General features: G+C 45.3%; 1 protein-coding gene across 2 annotated transcripts in view; it reads left to right on the top strand.

Annotated features, from left to right (window-relative positions):
- Positions 1-15205, top strand: part of peli1b (pellino E3 ubiquitin protein ligase 1b) — a 50402-nt gene extending 35197 nt beyond the window's left edge. Inside the window, exons 3-7 of one of the 2 annotated variants that reach the window (XM_030379387.1) lie at positions 2449-2578; positions 2730-2831; positions 3110-3307; positions 3590-3778; positions 12897-15205. In XM_030379387.1, coding sequence (XP_030235247.1) covers positions 2449-2578; positions 2730-2831; positions 3110-3307; positions 3590-3778; positions 12897-13484 — 1207 coding nt within the window. In that variant the 3' untranslated portion in view covers positions 13485-15205. The remainder of the gene's footprint in view (positions 1-2448; positions 2579-2729; positions 2832-3109; positions 3308-3589; positions 3779-12896) is intronic. The other variant, XM_030379388.1, reaches the window with a different exon arrangement.
- Positions 15206-19367: the final 4162 nt, after the last annotated feature.

Below are 19367 nucleotides of genomic sequence, written 5' to 3'. Positions count from 1 at the left end.
GACTGTAATATTATTACAGGGAATATTGGTGTCCACACAGGATATGTAAGAAGACACAGTTTGAGCCAGCTAATTTAAGTCATAGCATGCTATAGAATACATCCCAATCTGTACAATCAAAGAAAGCTTGTAGACTGGCAATGCTGTTTTCCGTCCAGCATTTAACTGATATAACTGTTTGCTCTTGTCGCTTACAGATGGGCTTGTAAATCGGCACAAGAAGTATACTATTGTGATAGGATGCCTCAAAGGCATAGGCAGGGATCTGAAAGCGCCAGGTACTGAGCCATCACACAAGTCAATAGTGGAGTTCTTCTTAGTAGTTGCACAGGTAACACACTGTTCATATGTTTTCAATGTCTTCTGTACCTGGCATTTATTAAAATCTCCTAAAATGAATTTTTGAGCGTCGGGGGAAAGAGCGTCCAGTCTGTTGGTCACCTCCGCGATCAGCTGATAGGCTGATACGACGTTCGCCCGCCGATGAATGTAAACAATTCCACTTGCTGCAGCCTGTAAGCTACTTATTCGCAGCGATCGGGGAATGTGCAGAATATTGTCTCTTACTGCCAGTGGACGAAGGGCAAGAAGTAGCTCCCGGCTGTAGGTGATAGCCTCGCCGCCGCCAACATGCTGTCCAAAGGCAAATCGGCTAAAAAGAGTCCAAAGTGCGGCAAATACCCCCAAGTCGAATCCCCTCATGATTAAAAACTCTTCCACGTAAGCTCCAAGGCGAAATTTAAAAAATTTAAGTTATGGTTAAAAGGTGCACGCAGACAACAGACAAACAGTCAAACACACAAGCTGCTCCCGCGTCGCACAGGTAACGTGAGCGCCCCACTAATTTGTAACTGCGTAACTATTTTTGTTACTTTTTGGGAGAAGTAACTAGTAACTACTTTTATAATTTGTAACTGAGTAACTACTACTTGGAAGAAGTAACTAGTAACTGTAACTAATTACTTTTTTTAAAAGTAACTTGCCCAACACTACTACTTACCATGTAAATAGTGTTGTAAATAAACTGCCAAACCTTGCATCGACAGATGGGTAAAAGATATTGGATGTGCATTTAGAGCTACGGAGAGGGCTCTCCATGTCTATGTGCAGCACTTTACGGAGTAGTACAAATCAGCCTTCAGGCTGACCAATTAGAGGCCATATTGCTGTCACACTAATTTGAGATGTCTTAAAATGCTATCATTCTGGAGGACCTTTCCATAACTGCCAATCACCTGTTATACATACATTATAGGCCTTCTCATGTTAATAGGATATTACGCCATCATATTTTTTCCGGCTTCGGGTAGCTCTCTCTATTTTTGGTCATACTGTGTTTGCATCCCTGTTTTCTTCTATTCCGTATGTGGCAGTTGTCTATACAGTGACTGAACACAAATTATTGTTATGATTCTTATTCTCCTGTTTTACCGAACAGACGCACAGCCCTGTAGAAAGTTCCGCTCCCGCGATATAGAAGGACGTTTATTTTGTATGCATATTTAGTGTATTTTCAAAAAAATTATTAACTTCCCCTAACGGGCAACTACATGTCCCATTTAAGTTGCCCGATGACAGAGTTCACCTGCCCCGGGCAAGCTGGGCAACTGTTAATGTCGAGGCCTGTATGGTTCATGCTATTGTGGGAATAGCCTCAAGCTGATGCTGCAGGCAGACAGAGAGTGAGACTAGGCGTTTGCGTGTATTGTGGTTTCAGTTTTGAATGGATCACTTTTTAAACACAGTCTGATCTATTACTATCATTTTCAAACCAAATTGTAAGAGACTGAATTGTTAGAATAAATAACACACACACACACACACACACACACACACACACACAGGCCCCTCCTAACCCACATTGTTCACACACAAGAAAGCCTGCTCGACCCCAGGGTGCCTCTGGAATAACCATGGAAACGGGCTAAACCTACCTCACTTCTGCCATGACAACACTTCCCAAAGTTTGCTAAGGTGAAGCTGTTCACTCACCCTGGTCATCACACTCTCTGTTCCAGTGTGTAGATGTGGGCATGCATTAAAAACGGGCTTCATTACAAAATACAGAGACCAGCAGAAGTTTTCCATCAAGGGAGAAGTCACAATAAATGACTTCCAAAAGTAAAGAAAAGTGTTACTCAATGCCCAAACCACTATGGGTGTTGTTAATCCGACTCACTCATTCCCTGTCCCAACTGCTTCGTAATGTGTTGCAAGGCTTAATTAGAAATAGAACATGGAATATCTTGCAGGTAAAAAATTATTTGCAAATCATTGCGTTGTTATAATTTACATTTTACACATTGTCCCTGTGTGTGTGTTTGTGTGTGTGTGTGTGTGTGTGTGTGTGTGTGTGTGTGTGTGTGTGTGTGTGTGTGTGTGTGTGTGTGTGTGTGTGTGTGTGTGTGTGTGTGTGTGTGTGTGTGTGTGTGTGTGTGCGTTGTACAGGTATAATGGATCCCTACCCAATGGAGACAGAGGCCGACATAAGAGTCGCTTTGGCCTTTCCAAACGGTCCAAGGCCAACGGGGTCAAACCCAGCACTGTTCACAGCGCATACACACCACAGGCTGCTAAGGTACGGAACACAACCACACACTGCATCACCAGCTCATTGGGATTAGGCTTTAGAAAGAGATGCTGTTAGAAACTGCAGTCTCTCTCTGTCTATCTTTCTTCTCCAACCATCTCAAACCATTCCTTTGTCTCCTGTCTCCACCTCTCTGAAGGCCATCAGTAGCAAAGACCAGCACAGTATCTCCTACACCCTATCCCGAGCCCAGACTGTGGTAGTGGAGTACACCCATGACAACAACACGGACATGTTTCAGGTGCACACACAGCCTCACACACTAAACACTTGCTGTTTCTGGCACTCGGCGAGATGGATCTGGTGATTTGACCCCTCTTTTATCTCTAGCTCTCGCTCTCTCTCACCTTTTAGAGAAATTCAGTTCTCACACAACACTATCATCCATTCTAAAGGAGGGTCAGGCCTGCTGAGAATCTGATTTAAATGTCAACTTGTGTAGGAACTAAATATAAAACAAGTTCAATATGTTACTTAGAACCTCATGTGCCTCGCTTTCTCCTATCTCTCTACCATCAGATCGGGCGATCAACGGAGAGCCCCATCGACTTCGTGGTGACGGACACGGCGATAGGCGGCCCGGGCTCCCCGGACCCCCAGTCGGTTCAGAGCACCATCTCCCGCTTCGCCTGCCGCATCGCCTGCCAGCGCAGCCCCCCCCACACCGCCAGCATCTACGCCGCTGGCTTCGACTCGTCCAAGAACATCTTCCTAGGGGTGAAGCATGGGGGGGGGAGCCTGGGGGAGGGGGGAGGGAGGAGGCTTCAAACAAAGTTTCAAAACTTTATTGTCCATATACAGCCATAAAGAAATTAATCTTCAGCTAGGATCTGAATAACAGAGATGAACCATACGAAAAACCACAACAGGGGCAATTAGAACAACAGAGACCGGATGTTAAATCACTTTATTAAAGCTCTCTTCTATAAGTCTTTGCTGTTAATGTTACAAACGACTGAAAGTTCAGGAAGTAGTTATGACCTTGGTTTGGTCCTGCAGGAGAAGGCGGCCAAGTGGAGGAGGTTGGACGGACAGATGGACGGCCTCACCACCAACGGGGTGCTGGTGATGCACCCGCGGCAGGGCTTCACCCAGGACTCCCAACAGGGCGTCTGGAGGGAGATTTCTGTCTGCGGGAACATCTTCACCCTAAGGGAGACGCGCTCGGCCCAGCAGTGGGGCAAGATGGTAGGAGACCTCCACACATGCTGCACATTGTGAAAGCAGATACTGGATTTGTCCAAGACATCTCCTTAAGGGGCAATTAAGTGTCTTATCTCGTCTTATTTTTTCTTGCATGCCCTGACACACTGAACCTTAACAGACCACCTTAACACACCTAAATTCACATGCCCTAACCAGGCCTCGACATTAACGGTTGCCTGCTTGCCCAGGGCAGGTGAACTCTGTGATCGGGCAACTTAAATGTGACATGTAGGTGCCCCTTTGGGCAACAACAGCTGTGCCTCTGTTATCAGTAAAACAGGAGAATAAGAATAATAACAATAATTTGTGTTCAGATATTTCCGTATAGCCAGCCACATATACCAGCCATATACGGAATAGAAGAAAACAGGGATGCAAACGTATAGGTAGACAAAAAATACGTATGTATGACAAAAAAAAGAGAGAGCTACCCGAAGTCGGTAAAAAATATTAGGGCGTAATATCCTATCAACATGAGAAGGCCTGTGCTATATGCTTCAGTAAATAGGAAATTCTATTTAGTAGAAGAAATGACCGCGCATAACAGGTGATGGGCAGGAATGGAAAGGTCCTCCAGGAGAATATCCTTTTAAGACCTCTCATATGAGCGTGACAGCGATAAGGCTTTTAATTGGTCAGCCTGAAGGCTGATTTTTACTACTCCGTAAAGTGCTGTACGTAGACACGGAGAGCCCTCTCTGTAGCTCTACTTGCGCATCCAATATCTTTTAACTATCCGCCGACGCAACGGAGATGGACAGAGATAAGATTAGATAAGGTTTGGAAGTTTATTTACAACACTATTTACATGGTTAGTAGTAGTGTTGGGCAAGTTACTTTAAAAAAAGTAATTAGTTGCAGTTACTAGTTACTTCTCCTAAATAGTAGTTACTCATTTACAAATTATAAAAGAAGTTACTAGCTACTTCTCCCAAAAAGTAACTAAAATAGATACTCAGTTACAAATTATAAAAGCAGGCCAAAGTATACTACTCCGACTCCGTAACTACGGAGACCCCTCGAGCAATTGAAGTTCTCTGTTGGGATGTTGGATACACAATGCAATTCGCCGCCCGATCGATCTTATTTGATGACGACTAACCATGTAAATAGTGTTGTAAATAAACTTCCAAAGCTTTTCAAATCTTATTTGGTGTTTTATTGGTCCTTAATGTGCAAAGTAAACAAGGAATCAATAAGGTGCAAAGTCAAACCGGGAAGCGAAGTTACAAATCCAATGGTGTGTCCCAGCTTTCTTGCGGCATTTCTCTGAGGCACGCCCCCTTTTTGTCTTCATCTTTCGGAAATCTGAGAGTAGACCGAGAGCAGTGATGACACTCTCAACAAAATGGCTGCACCCGGGAAGATTTTTTTTTTTTTGTATTTGTACCACGTTGGTAATATTAATGTCGATTTTAAATGCTCTTACACACTTGATTACATTGCTACTTAATCCGGTCACCAATTTAAACATTGCATGGTCTTGCTATGCGTGCAATACAATGTAAAGTTGTGTTGTTTGTTTTTGGGCTGGTTTGCTAAAGAGGCTAATGTAGCTAAGGATAAACAACGACTAGCAGATTTCATGACACAATCACAAAGTCAAAAAGGTTTTCCGACTTCTGGCTAGGAAGACGCCGTCCGAGGATTCAGAGGATACCATAGTAAATACGCAACTGGGAAAAGTGATTTGAGTGAGTTGAGGACGAATCAGGGCACTAACTCTGTCCGTCTACGGATCTCATTGAATATGCATGGTGCGCTCGCGAAGTGCATTGTGGGTTCATCCGTCCATTTGGCTCCGTGGCCTGCGTCAAAAAGTTGAGAAATGTTCAACTTTTCAGGCAGCGCCGGAGCCGTCGGCCAATCAGATCGCGGTTATGCAAATTCACTCCAAGCGTCTACTGGATCCATTTTGCAATAACAAGCAGGAAGAACAGGGAAAAATCCAGCCGTTATATTTTTTTTAAGAAATGTGGAATGATAGGATTGTTTTTAGTCACCTGTTGTCGGTGTTCGTGTTCATGTGAGGCACAAAGCCTTCAGAAACATTTGCCTCATCCTAAGCGGTAGAGTGACATAGACAGCCCAAAATCCGGTTTAGAGCAGAACAAAGAACACATTATTTACGGACTTCTTGTTTTCACTCAGAGCTGCTTTCATTAAGACAAAACAGTCACAATTTGAATTCCCTTTTTTGTCTTCATAGTCTCGATTTATGTAAAAAACATTTGTATTATTGTAAATAGTATATTATTTCTTGTGAGAAACGCTATGCATCCATTTTTGTTTCAATAATTAATGTTAATTATGAGAATATAACGAGTTGAGGGGCCGGTCATGTGAAAGGAGAGGGGGATCCAGGGGTCATACTTTTCTTTTCCACTATTCTATTTGTATACGTAAACATCGGCCCCAATGACCTCTACCTACCTCTCCTGTGCTGGGCCCGGTTTCCCGATAACGTGCTGAAATCGATTGCTCAGCGATCGAGTTTCCATTTCATGCGCATGACAGCGTTCTAAAAAATATTGAAGTCTTTGCGAATAAACCATTGCTCGAAATCCTTCTAGTAGGCCTAAACATTTATTTAACAATGGGCGAACATAGCACAGCCTACACTGATTTAATAGTGTCTAAAAAAAAACAAACTCATTTTTCTGACATAAATATGAGTTCCCCTAGCCTGCCTATGGTCCCCCAGTGGCTAAAACTTGCGTTCGGTGTAAAACGAGCAAAAAACGAGGCGAAAACGTTTACAAAAAGCATCGGACATATGACCCACTATGTTCTGCTCCATATATCCAATGTGGACAAAGTGACATGATATGGCTAAGCTAACAACATAAACAAGAGGACCTAGGAAAGGAAATTAACTGCGCATTTAAGCACTACACAGCACTACAAAAGTCGTCAAGATAGAAAAAGAAAAAAATATTTGTTGCACAGCTGAACGCTGTATCACACCATGAGCTGGCTGTTCTCAATTCAGAACACGCATTCCATCAAAACTTAGCCTCAGGCATTCTGACCAAAACTCATGCACTCCCCCCGACAATTATTCCAGAATTCAAGCAAAGCAAGAATGACCAAAAGTCACTTTGTGTCAACAAGAGACTGACTCCACCGACTATCAATTGCAAGTTAAAACAGCCGACCATTTGAGTGCAAAAAACACAAAAGACCTTGCCACAGCACCAGCAAATCTTAAGCAATAAATACCTCTTCTTACCTTTATTTATGTGGCAGTGGTCTGCAGATACATCCCATGGTGTAGCCTACCACATCCATTTAGTTCAACAGGTTATCGTTCTGTTTAGTTTAGTTTAGATAGTTTATTTCGAACATGTGCGGGTAACACAACAAAGTGAACTGAAAAAAAAACAAAAAACAAAAAAAAAATCCAATGAGAATAGTGAAAACAACAATAACAATAGTCAGTATAAAAAGTAATAATGTGAACCCAACATGTCCGAAAAGGAGTAGGATGAAGCATATGCTTATTTAAACCTACCCCTTCTCCACTACTCAAGTAATAATCTAACTCCCCAAATATACATATCTAATAATACATATTTACAAACAAAGAAAATAGAAAAAAATAGAAAATAAATAGATAAAATAAACAAATACATAAGTCATTTATAATTCATGAAAACACCCGTTCTGATACTGTCCATGGTACTACCAACCTGCTCTGGTGCTTTTTACCTATGTATTCAGGCTAAAATGACTTGATTGTCTGATGCCTCATCATCCCAGCCAAAGAGTATTGGTATTAGTAGTAATGGCTACTTGCCAAATCGAAAAAATAACTTCACACAGTCTTTTTCCAATGTATCTGTTATCATTCGTAGCGTTGATCAGCAGAGAAATGGTTCGCCAAAGTCGTTGACGTCGCTTAGCAACCGAATATGCTGGGGTTGATAAGTTACCGGACTGAAGAGGGATACAGACGACGTGAATCGGAGGCAAAAAAAAACACTTTCCTTGACAGCGGTCAAATATGGTGGACGTGAGCATTCCACTGCATTGAGAAGAGCCGTGTAATAAACAAAAATAATTGACAGCTGAACGTTAGGAAGGCCCATTCAAGTGAATCGAGCAGTCTACAGCATTGAAAAGGGTTGTGTAAAAGGTAAGGGATAATGTATAGAATGCCGGTCATTATTGGGAAAATAAGCCCCGACAGGGCGAACCGGACACCGACGCGCAGCAATGGTGTCTTGCTTCGCCCTGAAGGGCCTTAATTTCGATAATGACCGGCGACGTTCTATACATTATCCCGCTTATTACACAGCTACGTGCCAAAACGAAAAAAATGACTTCACAGGGTGTGTCTTTTTACAATTTATTTGTTGCCAGCATTCATAGTGTTGATTAGCAGAGAAATAGACGATGTTGACGTCGCTTAGCAACCGAAGATGCTGAGGTTGAAAAGTTACCGGACTACTTGAGGAGTGATACCAAGGACGTCACTATAGGCAAAAAGTCCTTTGTTTACCCTGACAGCGGTCAATTATACTTAGCAAGTTGTGAAGAGCCCATGCAAGTGAACGGAGCGTTCCACGGCATTGAGAAGATGTAATAAACCGTAATTTTTTATTTTATTTTTTATTTGTACAAGTAGTGGGTACAAAATGAATCTTGGCGAGATCTGGTGGGACGCGTCCCCAACGTAATTGACGCCTATGGTTATCTCAGCCATGGTTGAGAATGAATTGGGGGAAAGGAACTTTGGCTTTGACTCCCTGAAGTAGGTATGAACCACGACATGGAGGAGAAAGGGATTGTTGGCCGCGAATGTCACTTGAGCCCCGCTTCCCCCTGCCGAGGGACCACCAACTCGGCGCTGCAGGAGGCGGTGGTGCCTAAGCGCTGACCGCTGCCGAGGTGGGCGTCCCCCGGCAGCGAGGCTCCGGCGGGAGACAACCGCGGTCAGCAATTGCAGGCAACAATCCCCTTCTCTTCGAATGTTGTGGTTCAGTCTACTTCAGATTGATGTGGACGTGGAAGAACTAGAGAGGTTGGAGAACCCAAAGCGGCCGATTCATAATATAGTCTGGAGGCTCACACAGCTTTTGGCCGTGATAATATCTATGATATGATATAGTGTGTGTCGCGTCAGACTAGGTCTGCAGCGTTTTGGTTTGATTTCACAGGAAAAATGCAGGTGTGTGCGTCTGTGGGTGCGTGTGTGTGTGTGTGTGTGTGTGTGTTTTTGGGTGTCGCGTCAGACTAGGTCTGCAGCGGTTTGTTTAAATCCACAGGGAAAATGCACGGGAAAAAATTAAAAACAGAAAAATTAAATAGAAAAAATAGGTGGTGTGTTAGCCGCGGTAAATGAGAATTTATTAAGATTAAGAGAAGCGCGAGTCAACTAATGAGTGTCAGCTGTCCGCGGTTCTACTGATTTGGTTGTGCTGCATTCAGCTCACAGGTGCTTATTTATCTGGTTGGCGTTTAGTTGGGGAGACACACTGGTGAGAGTAACACGGAAATTAAACTGTGCTTGCTCTCAGTTTGGAAAAAGTGCTGTGCAGGAACGTAACGCTGAAAATTGGAGAGGCTGCCGGTTTTTTACTGTCGAGTTGTACGGTTTTGTTTTGGTTTTTTGGTGAGTTTTTCAGTTTTGTTTGGTTGGTTTTAAGCACTGTGTTTTTCCCCAACTCGAAAAGGTTGTTACACTGAAGGAGTTCTGCAGGCACTGGGTTTCACTCAAGGACTGGACAGACAACAGTTGTTTCCGTTTTTGGTCTTTCCTCTTTTTTTTCTTTTTATTTAGAATATAGAGCACAAGTCCAAAGGTTTGCAATGGTTAGCCCTTAGTCCTTCGGTAAAAAAACTAAGATAAACAGACATGAAGATACACAGAGCAGTAGTTAGTTGTCACTTGAATAAATGTGCAAAATGCAATAAATGTGCAAAATGCAAATACATGGATGAAATGTGCAAAATGCAATAAATGTGCAAAATGCAAATACGATGAATGCAATAAATGTGCAAATATGCTATAATCCTGTGCAAATACATGAATGAAATGCAAATATGCTTCCAATAAATATTTACCAAATTTGCCATGTTACAACACTAGGAAAAATAAATATTAGCAATATTTCATTTAAGACTTGTAGAAAAATAGTAATCTGTACAAAGTGAGTATACATTAAATTGACCAGAAACTACCCCAATTCAATGAACATGAGCAACCCCACTATGAAATATGAAGCGCCCGTGCCCGCCTGGAGATGCGCGGTTAAAAGAGTTACAGCCATTTCGCTAAAACCACAACCAATAGACTGCAAAGTCTCAGATGCAACGTGCCCAGGCCACCAAGCCCCTTGTTCTGTTTTCAACCAACATTAAAACACTACAATGGTGACAATCAGTGCAAACGCCAAGCTCCAAACATGCCGACCGTATACGCCACAAATCCAACCAAACGAGTCAAGCGCTTACCGGCAGCCTCTCCAATTTTCAGCGTTACGTCGACTACGACTATGAGCGTCACAACCTCACTCCTCAAATTCAGCTCACCAGCAGCTTCATGAGTTATGTAATTTGTGTCGGACGCCAAGTCTATTAACGTCCCAATCTTTTGGCCAGCGTTTGCGGTGACTTCCAGGATCATCATGATGACAGGGAACTCCTCAAGGCCATTTTCTGCCAGCAGACTCCTCCCTGGCACTGCAGAGGTGGACGTCTTGGCGACAGAGTTGCAGAATGCGTTCCGACATCGCTGAGCAAGGTCGGGGGCCAGGCTCTTCAGGAACTCTTCTTGGGCCTCTGTGCCCTTTTTCCCTCCACCTTGTGCTGGACTGGGCTTTGGCCGCCGTGGCCCATCGCCTTGGCTTCCAGCTTTGGGACAGAGGTAGAAGTGATGACCCAGGCCTGGAGCACCCTTACACTCCTCGTTCTTGCACAGGAAGGTGGTCTTGCACTCTGCGTAAACGTCGTGGACCTCGAGACACCTCCCACATGCGCCGATCCGCTCAACTGCTTCCTCTTTCTCAGGTACTTTGAGAGTTTTGAATTTTTTGCAGTAGTACAGCTTTTTTCTGTGGCCCCTGCCCCCCTCTCTCCACAGACAACGCAGGGTGCTTGGGTGCTTTGGGAGTTGGTGGTCTTTGTGTGCGCATGCCTTTGTGGGACTCTAATGTCTCTCCTGCTGGGTTCATCATCCTTCAGTTGGTCTAGCTGCGCATAAATCTTCTCCTGACTTCTCAGGAACTTGAGGAGCATGTCAAACCTGTCTTCCGGGGAGGCGTCTTCAGAGTCTACCTCTTCCGCCACATGGAGCAGCCATTCTTTCTTTAGGCCCTCTGGCAGCTTACTTTCCAGGGACTTCGTGACGAGTGGGTTCTTTAGAGCGCCAGTGTTTCCCAGTGCACTGAGGTCGTACAGGGCCCTTTCCACGATTTGGATTAAGTCCACAATCTTCCTAGGTTGGTGACTTTTTACTGGTGGCAGCGCCTGTTGTTCCTCAATGATTTCCAGTGCAATAGAAGTTTTGTTGCCGAACCGGTTTTCGAGGACCCGGAAGATCTCCTCTGCCATCCCGTAAATTGACAGGCGCAGATCTCTTGCCACTTTGTCCTCCAGGCTGCCCAACAGCTGGATCTTCTTCACCTCTTTGGACCCGGTTGGTTCTCCTTGCCTTTGGAGTGCCTCCCATTCCCTCCTCCAGAGGTAGAAGTTGCGCTTGTTGTCATCAAACTGTGGAAGCGCTGTTGGCTTCAGCTTGATGGTGGGTGACTGTTGTGATGTTTTTTCTGAGGACTTGCTGTCCAGCTTTGTCTGCAGCAGGCCAGCCTTCTCTGAGGTTAACTCCAACCCTCCACATTCCTGATGCGCTGCTGGAAGTCAGGTCGCTCCTCATCTGGGACCCACCGAGTCCATTGCCGCATGGTGTCTTTCGTTCTCTTCACCAGCTGCTCAAGGTTGCTGAGCATCAGCTCATAAACCTCCAGCCTCAGGTCGGACTTTCTTCCCGTCAGCCGCTTGCAGTCCTTTTCAGCTACCTCCAGTGCCAGAGCGAGTTCAGCGCAGCCAAAACTTTGCCACAGCACCTTTTGGTGCTGACATTTTCCGGCAGGACTTCAGAACTGAGTTTGCTTGTCGGGTGAACCTCTGCTTGGCAGTCGTTCTCTCTCTTTTCAGCTGTTGTAGAGACTTTGAATCTGCCATTTTTGGCTTTGGGAAGATCGATGGGCCTGGATTTTCAGCGGCAGTCGGGCTGGGGGTTGACTCAGCGGCAGGCGGGCTGGGCGTGGACTCAGCGGCAGGCGGGCTGGGCGTGGACTCAGCAGCAGGCGGGCTGGGCGTGAACTCAGCGGCAGGCGGGCTGGGCGTGGACTCAGTCTGGCTGGATCCTCAACCAGCTGGATGGCGGTTTTTTACTGTCGAGTTGTACGGTTTTGTTTTGGTTTTTTGGTGAGTTTTCAGTTTTGTTTGGTTGGTTTTAAGCACTGTGTTTTTCCCCAACTCGAAACGGAAACAACTGTTGTCTGTCCAGTCCCTGAGTGAAACCCAGTGCCTGCAGAACTCCTTCAGTGTAACATCCTTTTCGAGTTGGGGAAAAACACAGTGCTTAAAACCAACCAAACAAAACTGAAAAACTCACCAAAAAACCAAAACAAAACCGTACAACTCGACAGTGTGTTCTAAAATATTAACAGAACACGGCTAAAGGCTGTGTGCCCCTCGCCATTGCAATACATCCACTGTAAACGGAGCGCATGGTACCGTGGATGCAGGCTACTCAGGGCCACACCCCCACCCTCCTCCTTGACCCGCCCTCTCTCCTCCTCATTTGCATTACAGCTACAGACGCCGAAACGGCGCATTTGGGGACAGCTCAACGTGCGACTGGCTCGTTGTGGCTGTAATTCTGCACCACGGCTGAATTTCGGGAACGTCTTCAAATACTGTGTTTGGGGCCTACTAATATCTATATTAAGGCATCCATAAAGTAGCATGCCATGGGACCTTTAAGGTAGAACTTAAAGTAGAGGTTACGAATGACATAGCGTTAAGAAGGCTTTAAGAAGGTTTTCGTGTTTTGACCTCTTGGCTCCCTGTCCTTCTCTCTGTTCTCCAGGTGGACGCTGAGAGCCAGGAGCTGGTGGACGGCTCGCTGCTGGACCTCTGCGGGGCCACCCTGCTGTGGCGCACGGCCGAGGGCCTGGCACACACGCCCACCCGCAAGCACCTAGAGGTACTGCGGCAGGAGATCAATGCGGCGCGCCCGCAGTGCCCCGTGGGCCTCAACACACTGGCCTTCCCCTCGTTGCGGCGCAAGGCGACGCCCGACGAGATGCAGCCCTGGGCGTACCTGCGCTGCGGCCACGTGCACGGCTACCACGACTGGGGCAGCCAGCGGCGGCACCACGAGGAGAGCCGGGGCCAGGAGGGCCGCCAGCGGGAGTGCCCCATGTGCCGCTCCAGGGGCCCCTACGTGCCCCTGTGGCTGGGCTGCGAGGCGGGTTTCTACCTGGACAAGGCCCCGCCCACGCACGCCTTCAGCCCCTGTGGCCATGTCTGCTCCGAGAAGACGGCAGCGTTCTGGAGCCGCATCCCGCTGCCCCACGGCACACACACCTTCCACGCCGCCTGCCCCTTCTGCGCCCTGCCGCTGGGGGCGGAGCCACGCTACGTCAGGCTCATCTTCCAGGGGCCGCTTGATTAGAGGGGCTCTATAGGGGGACGGGGGTCTCACTCCACACTCGGAGCTCCTCTTTGTTTGTTTGTCACATCTCATTGCCTTAATTACTACCTGGATCCTCTGGTTTTGTTTTAAGTGACCTTTTTCCTTAATGAAAACGTTTTCTATATTTTAATGCAAATTCAGAAACACAACATAGCAGAAGGGATTGTCTGCTTTTTAAAAAATAATATGGAAAACTGTATTTATCTTTATGTACATCTCTGTACAGAGAAAACATTTATTCATCTCTTTAGTTTAAAGTATGCCTGTCTTCAATATTCTGTAGAACTTGTAATTTGAAAGACAACTTTGACGAGTGATCTTCAGAGATGCCGATTCTGCGGGGTATGTATGAGGGTCTCTGCTTTATGTGGTCTTGCATTGCATTTTTCTATGTTAACTGGTCATCTGTACTTTCCTTTGCACAATGACGCTACATCAGCCCTACCCTTTAACAGTCCAAGAAATATGCAGAGACCTCCAACTGCATTGTGGGATGCGTCTCACATGGCTGTACAGTACCAATCGGATAGCCTTAGCTCGATGCCTGCTCCCCTTTAAGGTAGAGAACACACTCAGACCCTGCAAGGCAAAATGTGTGTTTATCTGTGAGAGCTCTGTGAGAAGGTGCAGTCCTCATAATATACAACTCGTTCTGTAATTTGGTGACTTCAGGTAACTGAGTCTGTAGTCATGTAGCAACTTCTCCCTGCAAACACATCAGAGAACAGACAACTCATATGACTGGGAGCACCAGAATGAATGACAGAATATCACTGATTTCTGTCCATTTTAAAAAGGTGTGTGCAGCAGGAAACAACGCTAAGGCCTCAATATATAAGGCTGTAGTGTCATAGGCCCACTATGGTTCGTCACACACTGCAGTTCTCCACACTGCACAGAGGATTTATGCACTGAATTATGCTCAGCCATACAGAAAACACACTGTACATGATCAATAGGAAAACCTCTTGACTCACTTTTTCCAAACATGTGCACTTCTGACCTAAAGGCAGGTTTGGTCATTTTATATACTTCAGATAGTAACATTTCTTCACATGTTTGGCCAAGAGCCATGACTGTGCGCTGAGCTTAAAATATGCATCAGAACTATTTATGAAGTCTTCTTAAAACAGGTGTGTGTGTGTGTGTGTGTGTGTGTGTGTGTGTGTGTGTGTGTGTGTGTGTGTGTGTGTGTGTTCCCAAAGAGAGGGTTCCCTCTGAATCGAAGAACACTCAATATCCCAACATTATCCAACTGTTCAACACTGTTAACCTCAGGGATTACCAACAGTAGACTACGTGTGTGTGTGTGTGTGTGTGTGTGTGTGTGTGTGTGTGTGTGTGTGTGTGTGTGTGTGTGTGTGTGTGTGTGTGTGTGTGTGTGTGTGTGTGTCTCTCACACACACAGCTTTCTGACCCACTGTAGTTTGGAGGTCTGGAGATGACGTCTTTTTGATTTGTGAAACAAATATTTTGCTTTGCAAAAGTAAATAGGCTTCACATCCAAAACCTCCTTTGCATTGAGATAAGGGCTTTGTTTTCTAAATTCATGTTTCATCCACTTCCTGAACTCCCTCAGCATCACTCTGTTCTGGAGAGCCCTCTGGCTTTTAAAGCAGAAGATGACTTTTTTTTTTAAATCAACAGGTTTTGTACCAACTTTAACAACAAAGAATAAAAGTGAAACTTTTGAAAGCGTTGATCTTCTCTTTGGTGTTATTGGGAGGGAATATGGATGTCCATCAAAATGGCAGATCATATTTTCTTCTTGGTTATTAATAGTAAAACTAGGGAACCTGATACAAAATACCCTAACCCCAACCCTAAACCACAGTTCCCATCATATACATTCACTGACTGAAGATTACAAAAATGAAATGGACATTTATTGCTAGAATTGTTATCAAAGTGCATTTCAATGCCAAAACTAATAACAATTGTCATCCATTTTGTTTTAGCAGACAATATATTGTCATACCTGACGGTAAAAACGTCCATACTGCACACAACCAAGTTGGCTGCCACCAAACAAAAGGACGCAGGGTGGTGGTGTTGAAAGACAGGTTTATTGAGAAAGGGCTGTGAATAATGACACATGGCCTGGTGCTGTGTGGATGATGGCTGGTTTAACCTGTTGCATACTGATTACTCAATGTGCAACAGTTGTTCTGCCTCACCCAGCCCCAGCGTCCAATCAGACTCCGCCACCTGAGGCTGCTTAAACCAGCCATCACCACACACACTCCCACGGTGACGTTTTGCTGTTTCCTCGAAAAGTCGATCGGTGTGTGCTGGGCCCCGTTTCCCGATATCGATGGATCTTCGCTCGTAAGATGGTTCGAAAGATGGGTCTTTCGAATCATCGATAATTTCTTTGGAGCGTTTCCCGAAACTCCTCTTAACGTGAACGCGCATTCGCTGCACTCAAGACGATCGTAGGATTGTACCTGTCCACTGACATGGCGCTGAAACGGGCTATGACGCAGGGGGAGACGCAGGAATGTCGGAGGAAAATGGGGTTAAAATATCTCCCCATCAAGGCCAACCGCAGACTAGCCTACGAAAAGAATAGATTGCAATTATATGAATGCTAAAGATATTAAAACACAATTGATTAAGCCTAGGCCGACATATATATCAGTCCTAATCCTGAGCGCACGATCGGGAGGTGGAAGTTGCGCTTTAGATGCATTCACAAGTCCAGCGGAGGGCTCCAGTTTTCGCCGGCCAAGTCATGCGCTGTGATATGTGAGACAGCTATGTTGCACAACATTGCAGCTAAGGCTGGGGTAGCTTTGGTTGAACCGGAGGACATTGAGGACGATGACGACGAGGAAGATCGGTGTGAGGACGGCCTCCCTCATAACTACGCGGCTGGTTTTCATGCACGTCGAAGAGTGATTGAGACTTTTTTTTAACCCCCTCCACCCTCCAACATGTCACTAAACATTCCCGTCAACGTGACCAATCCCCACCATATCCCAGCCTTTTGCCTGCTCCTTTGCATTTTTCTTAATATTTTTATAATTAATATTTTTATTTTATTTTTTTTACATTATTTTAGGCTACGTTTTATGAGTAGCCTATGTCAGTCTGCACAAATCCCCCCCACTTTCTCTCACACATTTTAAGTGCCCTGCCTGCTCAAACATTTCCTGGACTGTCTCTCTCAAACTAAGAACATAATGGCCCACATTAGGCTCAGACGCACGTGATACACCATTACCAATGTGTTATAATAAAACGCACCCAATACTAGGAATGTCCGCTGGTTACGCCACTGAGGCTATAGTAGGCTAACGAGGCTCTTAGCGTCCTACGAGTACCCTGGAGCACTCGTTAGCTACTCGTGACTCGTGAGCGTTTTCAAGACGTTCGTTACCAAAGATGCTTTCGGGAAACGGTGTGAAAACTGTACGATGCTCGTACGACCCACCCTGCGATCCACTTAAGCTAAAGATGCTTTCGGGAAACGGGGCCCTGTACTAGCAAACATTGATATGGATCGTTTTGGACAACCTATACAAACAACTGCCCTTTAGGTTGGAGATCACATTGTCTGATACTTTAACCAGATGTTACCCAAAACACACAAAATACTGTGTTTTTAATCTCCTTGTGTCTCCAGCTACTCGTGGACCTTTTGAGTGGTATTTCTCATTCTCTGGTTTTGACATGAACTTTGAAAGCAAACTTGATTCTGTCACAAACGCCTCGGCTCAAAGGCGTTGAACATAGGGAGACAGACACCGTCGGGTAACGTTCATTACAATAAACTATATTTATTGACAGGCAGTTCCATAAATCAACATGGGCGCAGAGAAGACAATGCGATCCCCTGCATCCAGCCGTCAAACCGCGTCCATCAGAGAGAGAGAGAGAATGGGGCCACAGGACACCGCCTATATCCCCGGCAGCCAGAACACGGCTGCCTCCAATTCCCTCATTACGCCAGGAACACTCTACCTCCTCCTGCAGGCCACAGGGAACAGTACAATACATAAACAATATACAACCATATTCCAATACCCTTACAGGCAGAGGGAGGAATAGGCCTAGTGCTCAAGACACAGAGCGGGGCGTCACAATTCCTAATTCCCTCCCACTCTTTTAAGACCTTTAACGGTACAGCTTTGAATAAATATTGTGACAATTGTTGTCACTCGGCAGTCTCTGACTGTCCAGCCTGTTACACCGTGCATAGAAGTTCCTGATTGAACCAAACATAACAGATTTGCCTGACTACTTATTGTGCAAACACTATTTATGTGCAGTGCTTCTTATTCATGCATGCATTCTTTATGTCTAAGTGGGGCCCTCACCCTCTTTGTCATCCTCATCGTAATCCGCTTATCCGGGGTCGGGGCTGAAGCAGGGGGCCCCAGATTTCAAGACCCCCAAGACTTCCCTTTCCCAGGCCACATTGACCATCTCTGACGGGGGGATACCGAGCCATTCCCCGGCCAGTGCTGAGATATAATCTCTCCACCTAGTCCTTGGTCTTCTCCTAGGTCTCCTCCCAACTGGTCGTGCCTGGAACTCCTACCAATGGAGGCGCCCAGTGGGCATCCTTACCAGATGCCCGTAGCACCTCAACTGACTCCTTTCTAAGCAGATGAGCATTTCCTCTGCTTAGAACTCCTTCAATTGGACTAAGGACTCCATTCACCGGTTTCCTGCTAAGAGTCATGGTGTCCGATTCAGCGGTACTGATCCTCATCCCAGCCGCTTCACCCTCGGCTGCGAGCCGATCCAGTGGGTGCTGAACATACTCAGATTCAGATTCAGCTTTATTGGCCAGGTTTGCATAACAAACAAGGTATTTGACTTTGTTTAACCCTTTGCCCTCAATGTTCAACACTTAACCTATTGTTACTATATTAAAAAGAAAACACAAAACAGAAAGAACAGTGCGAAATATAAGGTATACAGTATTACAATACAATATAATAATTTGCAAAAAATAATATACAATAATATAAGGGGAAGAAACAATATAAGGGGAAGAAATGGTGCAATATCTGTGCAGTCAATATACTGTCAGAGATTTAAGATTTCAATCTAAATCTAAATACAGGGCAAGGGAGTTCAGTGCAATGCCAATATATTAATAACAATATTGGAGTTGAAAATTTTAAATATACATGAGGTAGATGCAGATATACCTTGTTCAGTGAAAGGGTGGGGGCTATTTCTGAACATTCAACAGAGTGACTGCTTGGGGAAAGAAGCTGACTTTGTGTCGGCTGGTTTTGACCAACAGCGCCCTGTATCGCCTACCAGAGGGAAGGAGGTTGAACAGTTTCTGACTAGGATGTGAGGGATCTAGGGTGAATTTGCTGCCCTTTTCCTGACCCTGGACTGGTACAGGTCCTCGAAGGTGGGAAGGTCAGCTGCAATGATCCTCTCCGCAACCCGTATTGTCCGTTGCAGTCTTGCCCTATCCCGTATGGTGGCTGACCCAAACCAAACAGTGATTAAGGTGGAGATGACAGACTGAATGATGTCTGAGTAGAAGGTGGTCAGCAGCTCTTTAGGCAGATTAAACTTCCTTAGTTGTCGCAGGAAATATAACCTCTGCTGGGCCTTTTTCTGAACTGACTTAATGTGGGGACACCATTTTAGTTGAGGATAATAGGGTCACAAGTTGATGTTTGTATTTGACCTTTCGTGTTTTCAGGAAGAATCTATTGTTTTCGGCGTGGAATTTCTCTGGGGATCTACGGTACAACGGAATGAAATCCGACCTTATTAATATTTCCCACCACGATGGTATGAGTTTGAATCCAATAATGTATCCTATTTTAAGCATTCTTTTTTCATTTATTTCGGCTTAAAACGGTTCTACGTGACAAGTTTCTT

This window comes from Gadus morhua, chromosome 15 (genome assembly GCF_902167405.1).
Source record: "Gadus morhua chromosome 15, gadMor3.0, whole genome shotgun sequence".
In the NCBI taxonomy this organism is placed as follows: domain Eukaryota; kingdom Metazoa; phylum Chordata; class Actinopteri; order Gadiformes; family Gadidae; genus Gadus; species Gadus morhua.
This window is presented reverse-complemented; position numbering and strand designations above follow the sequence as displayed.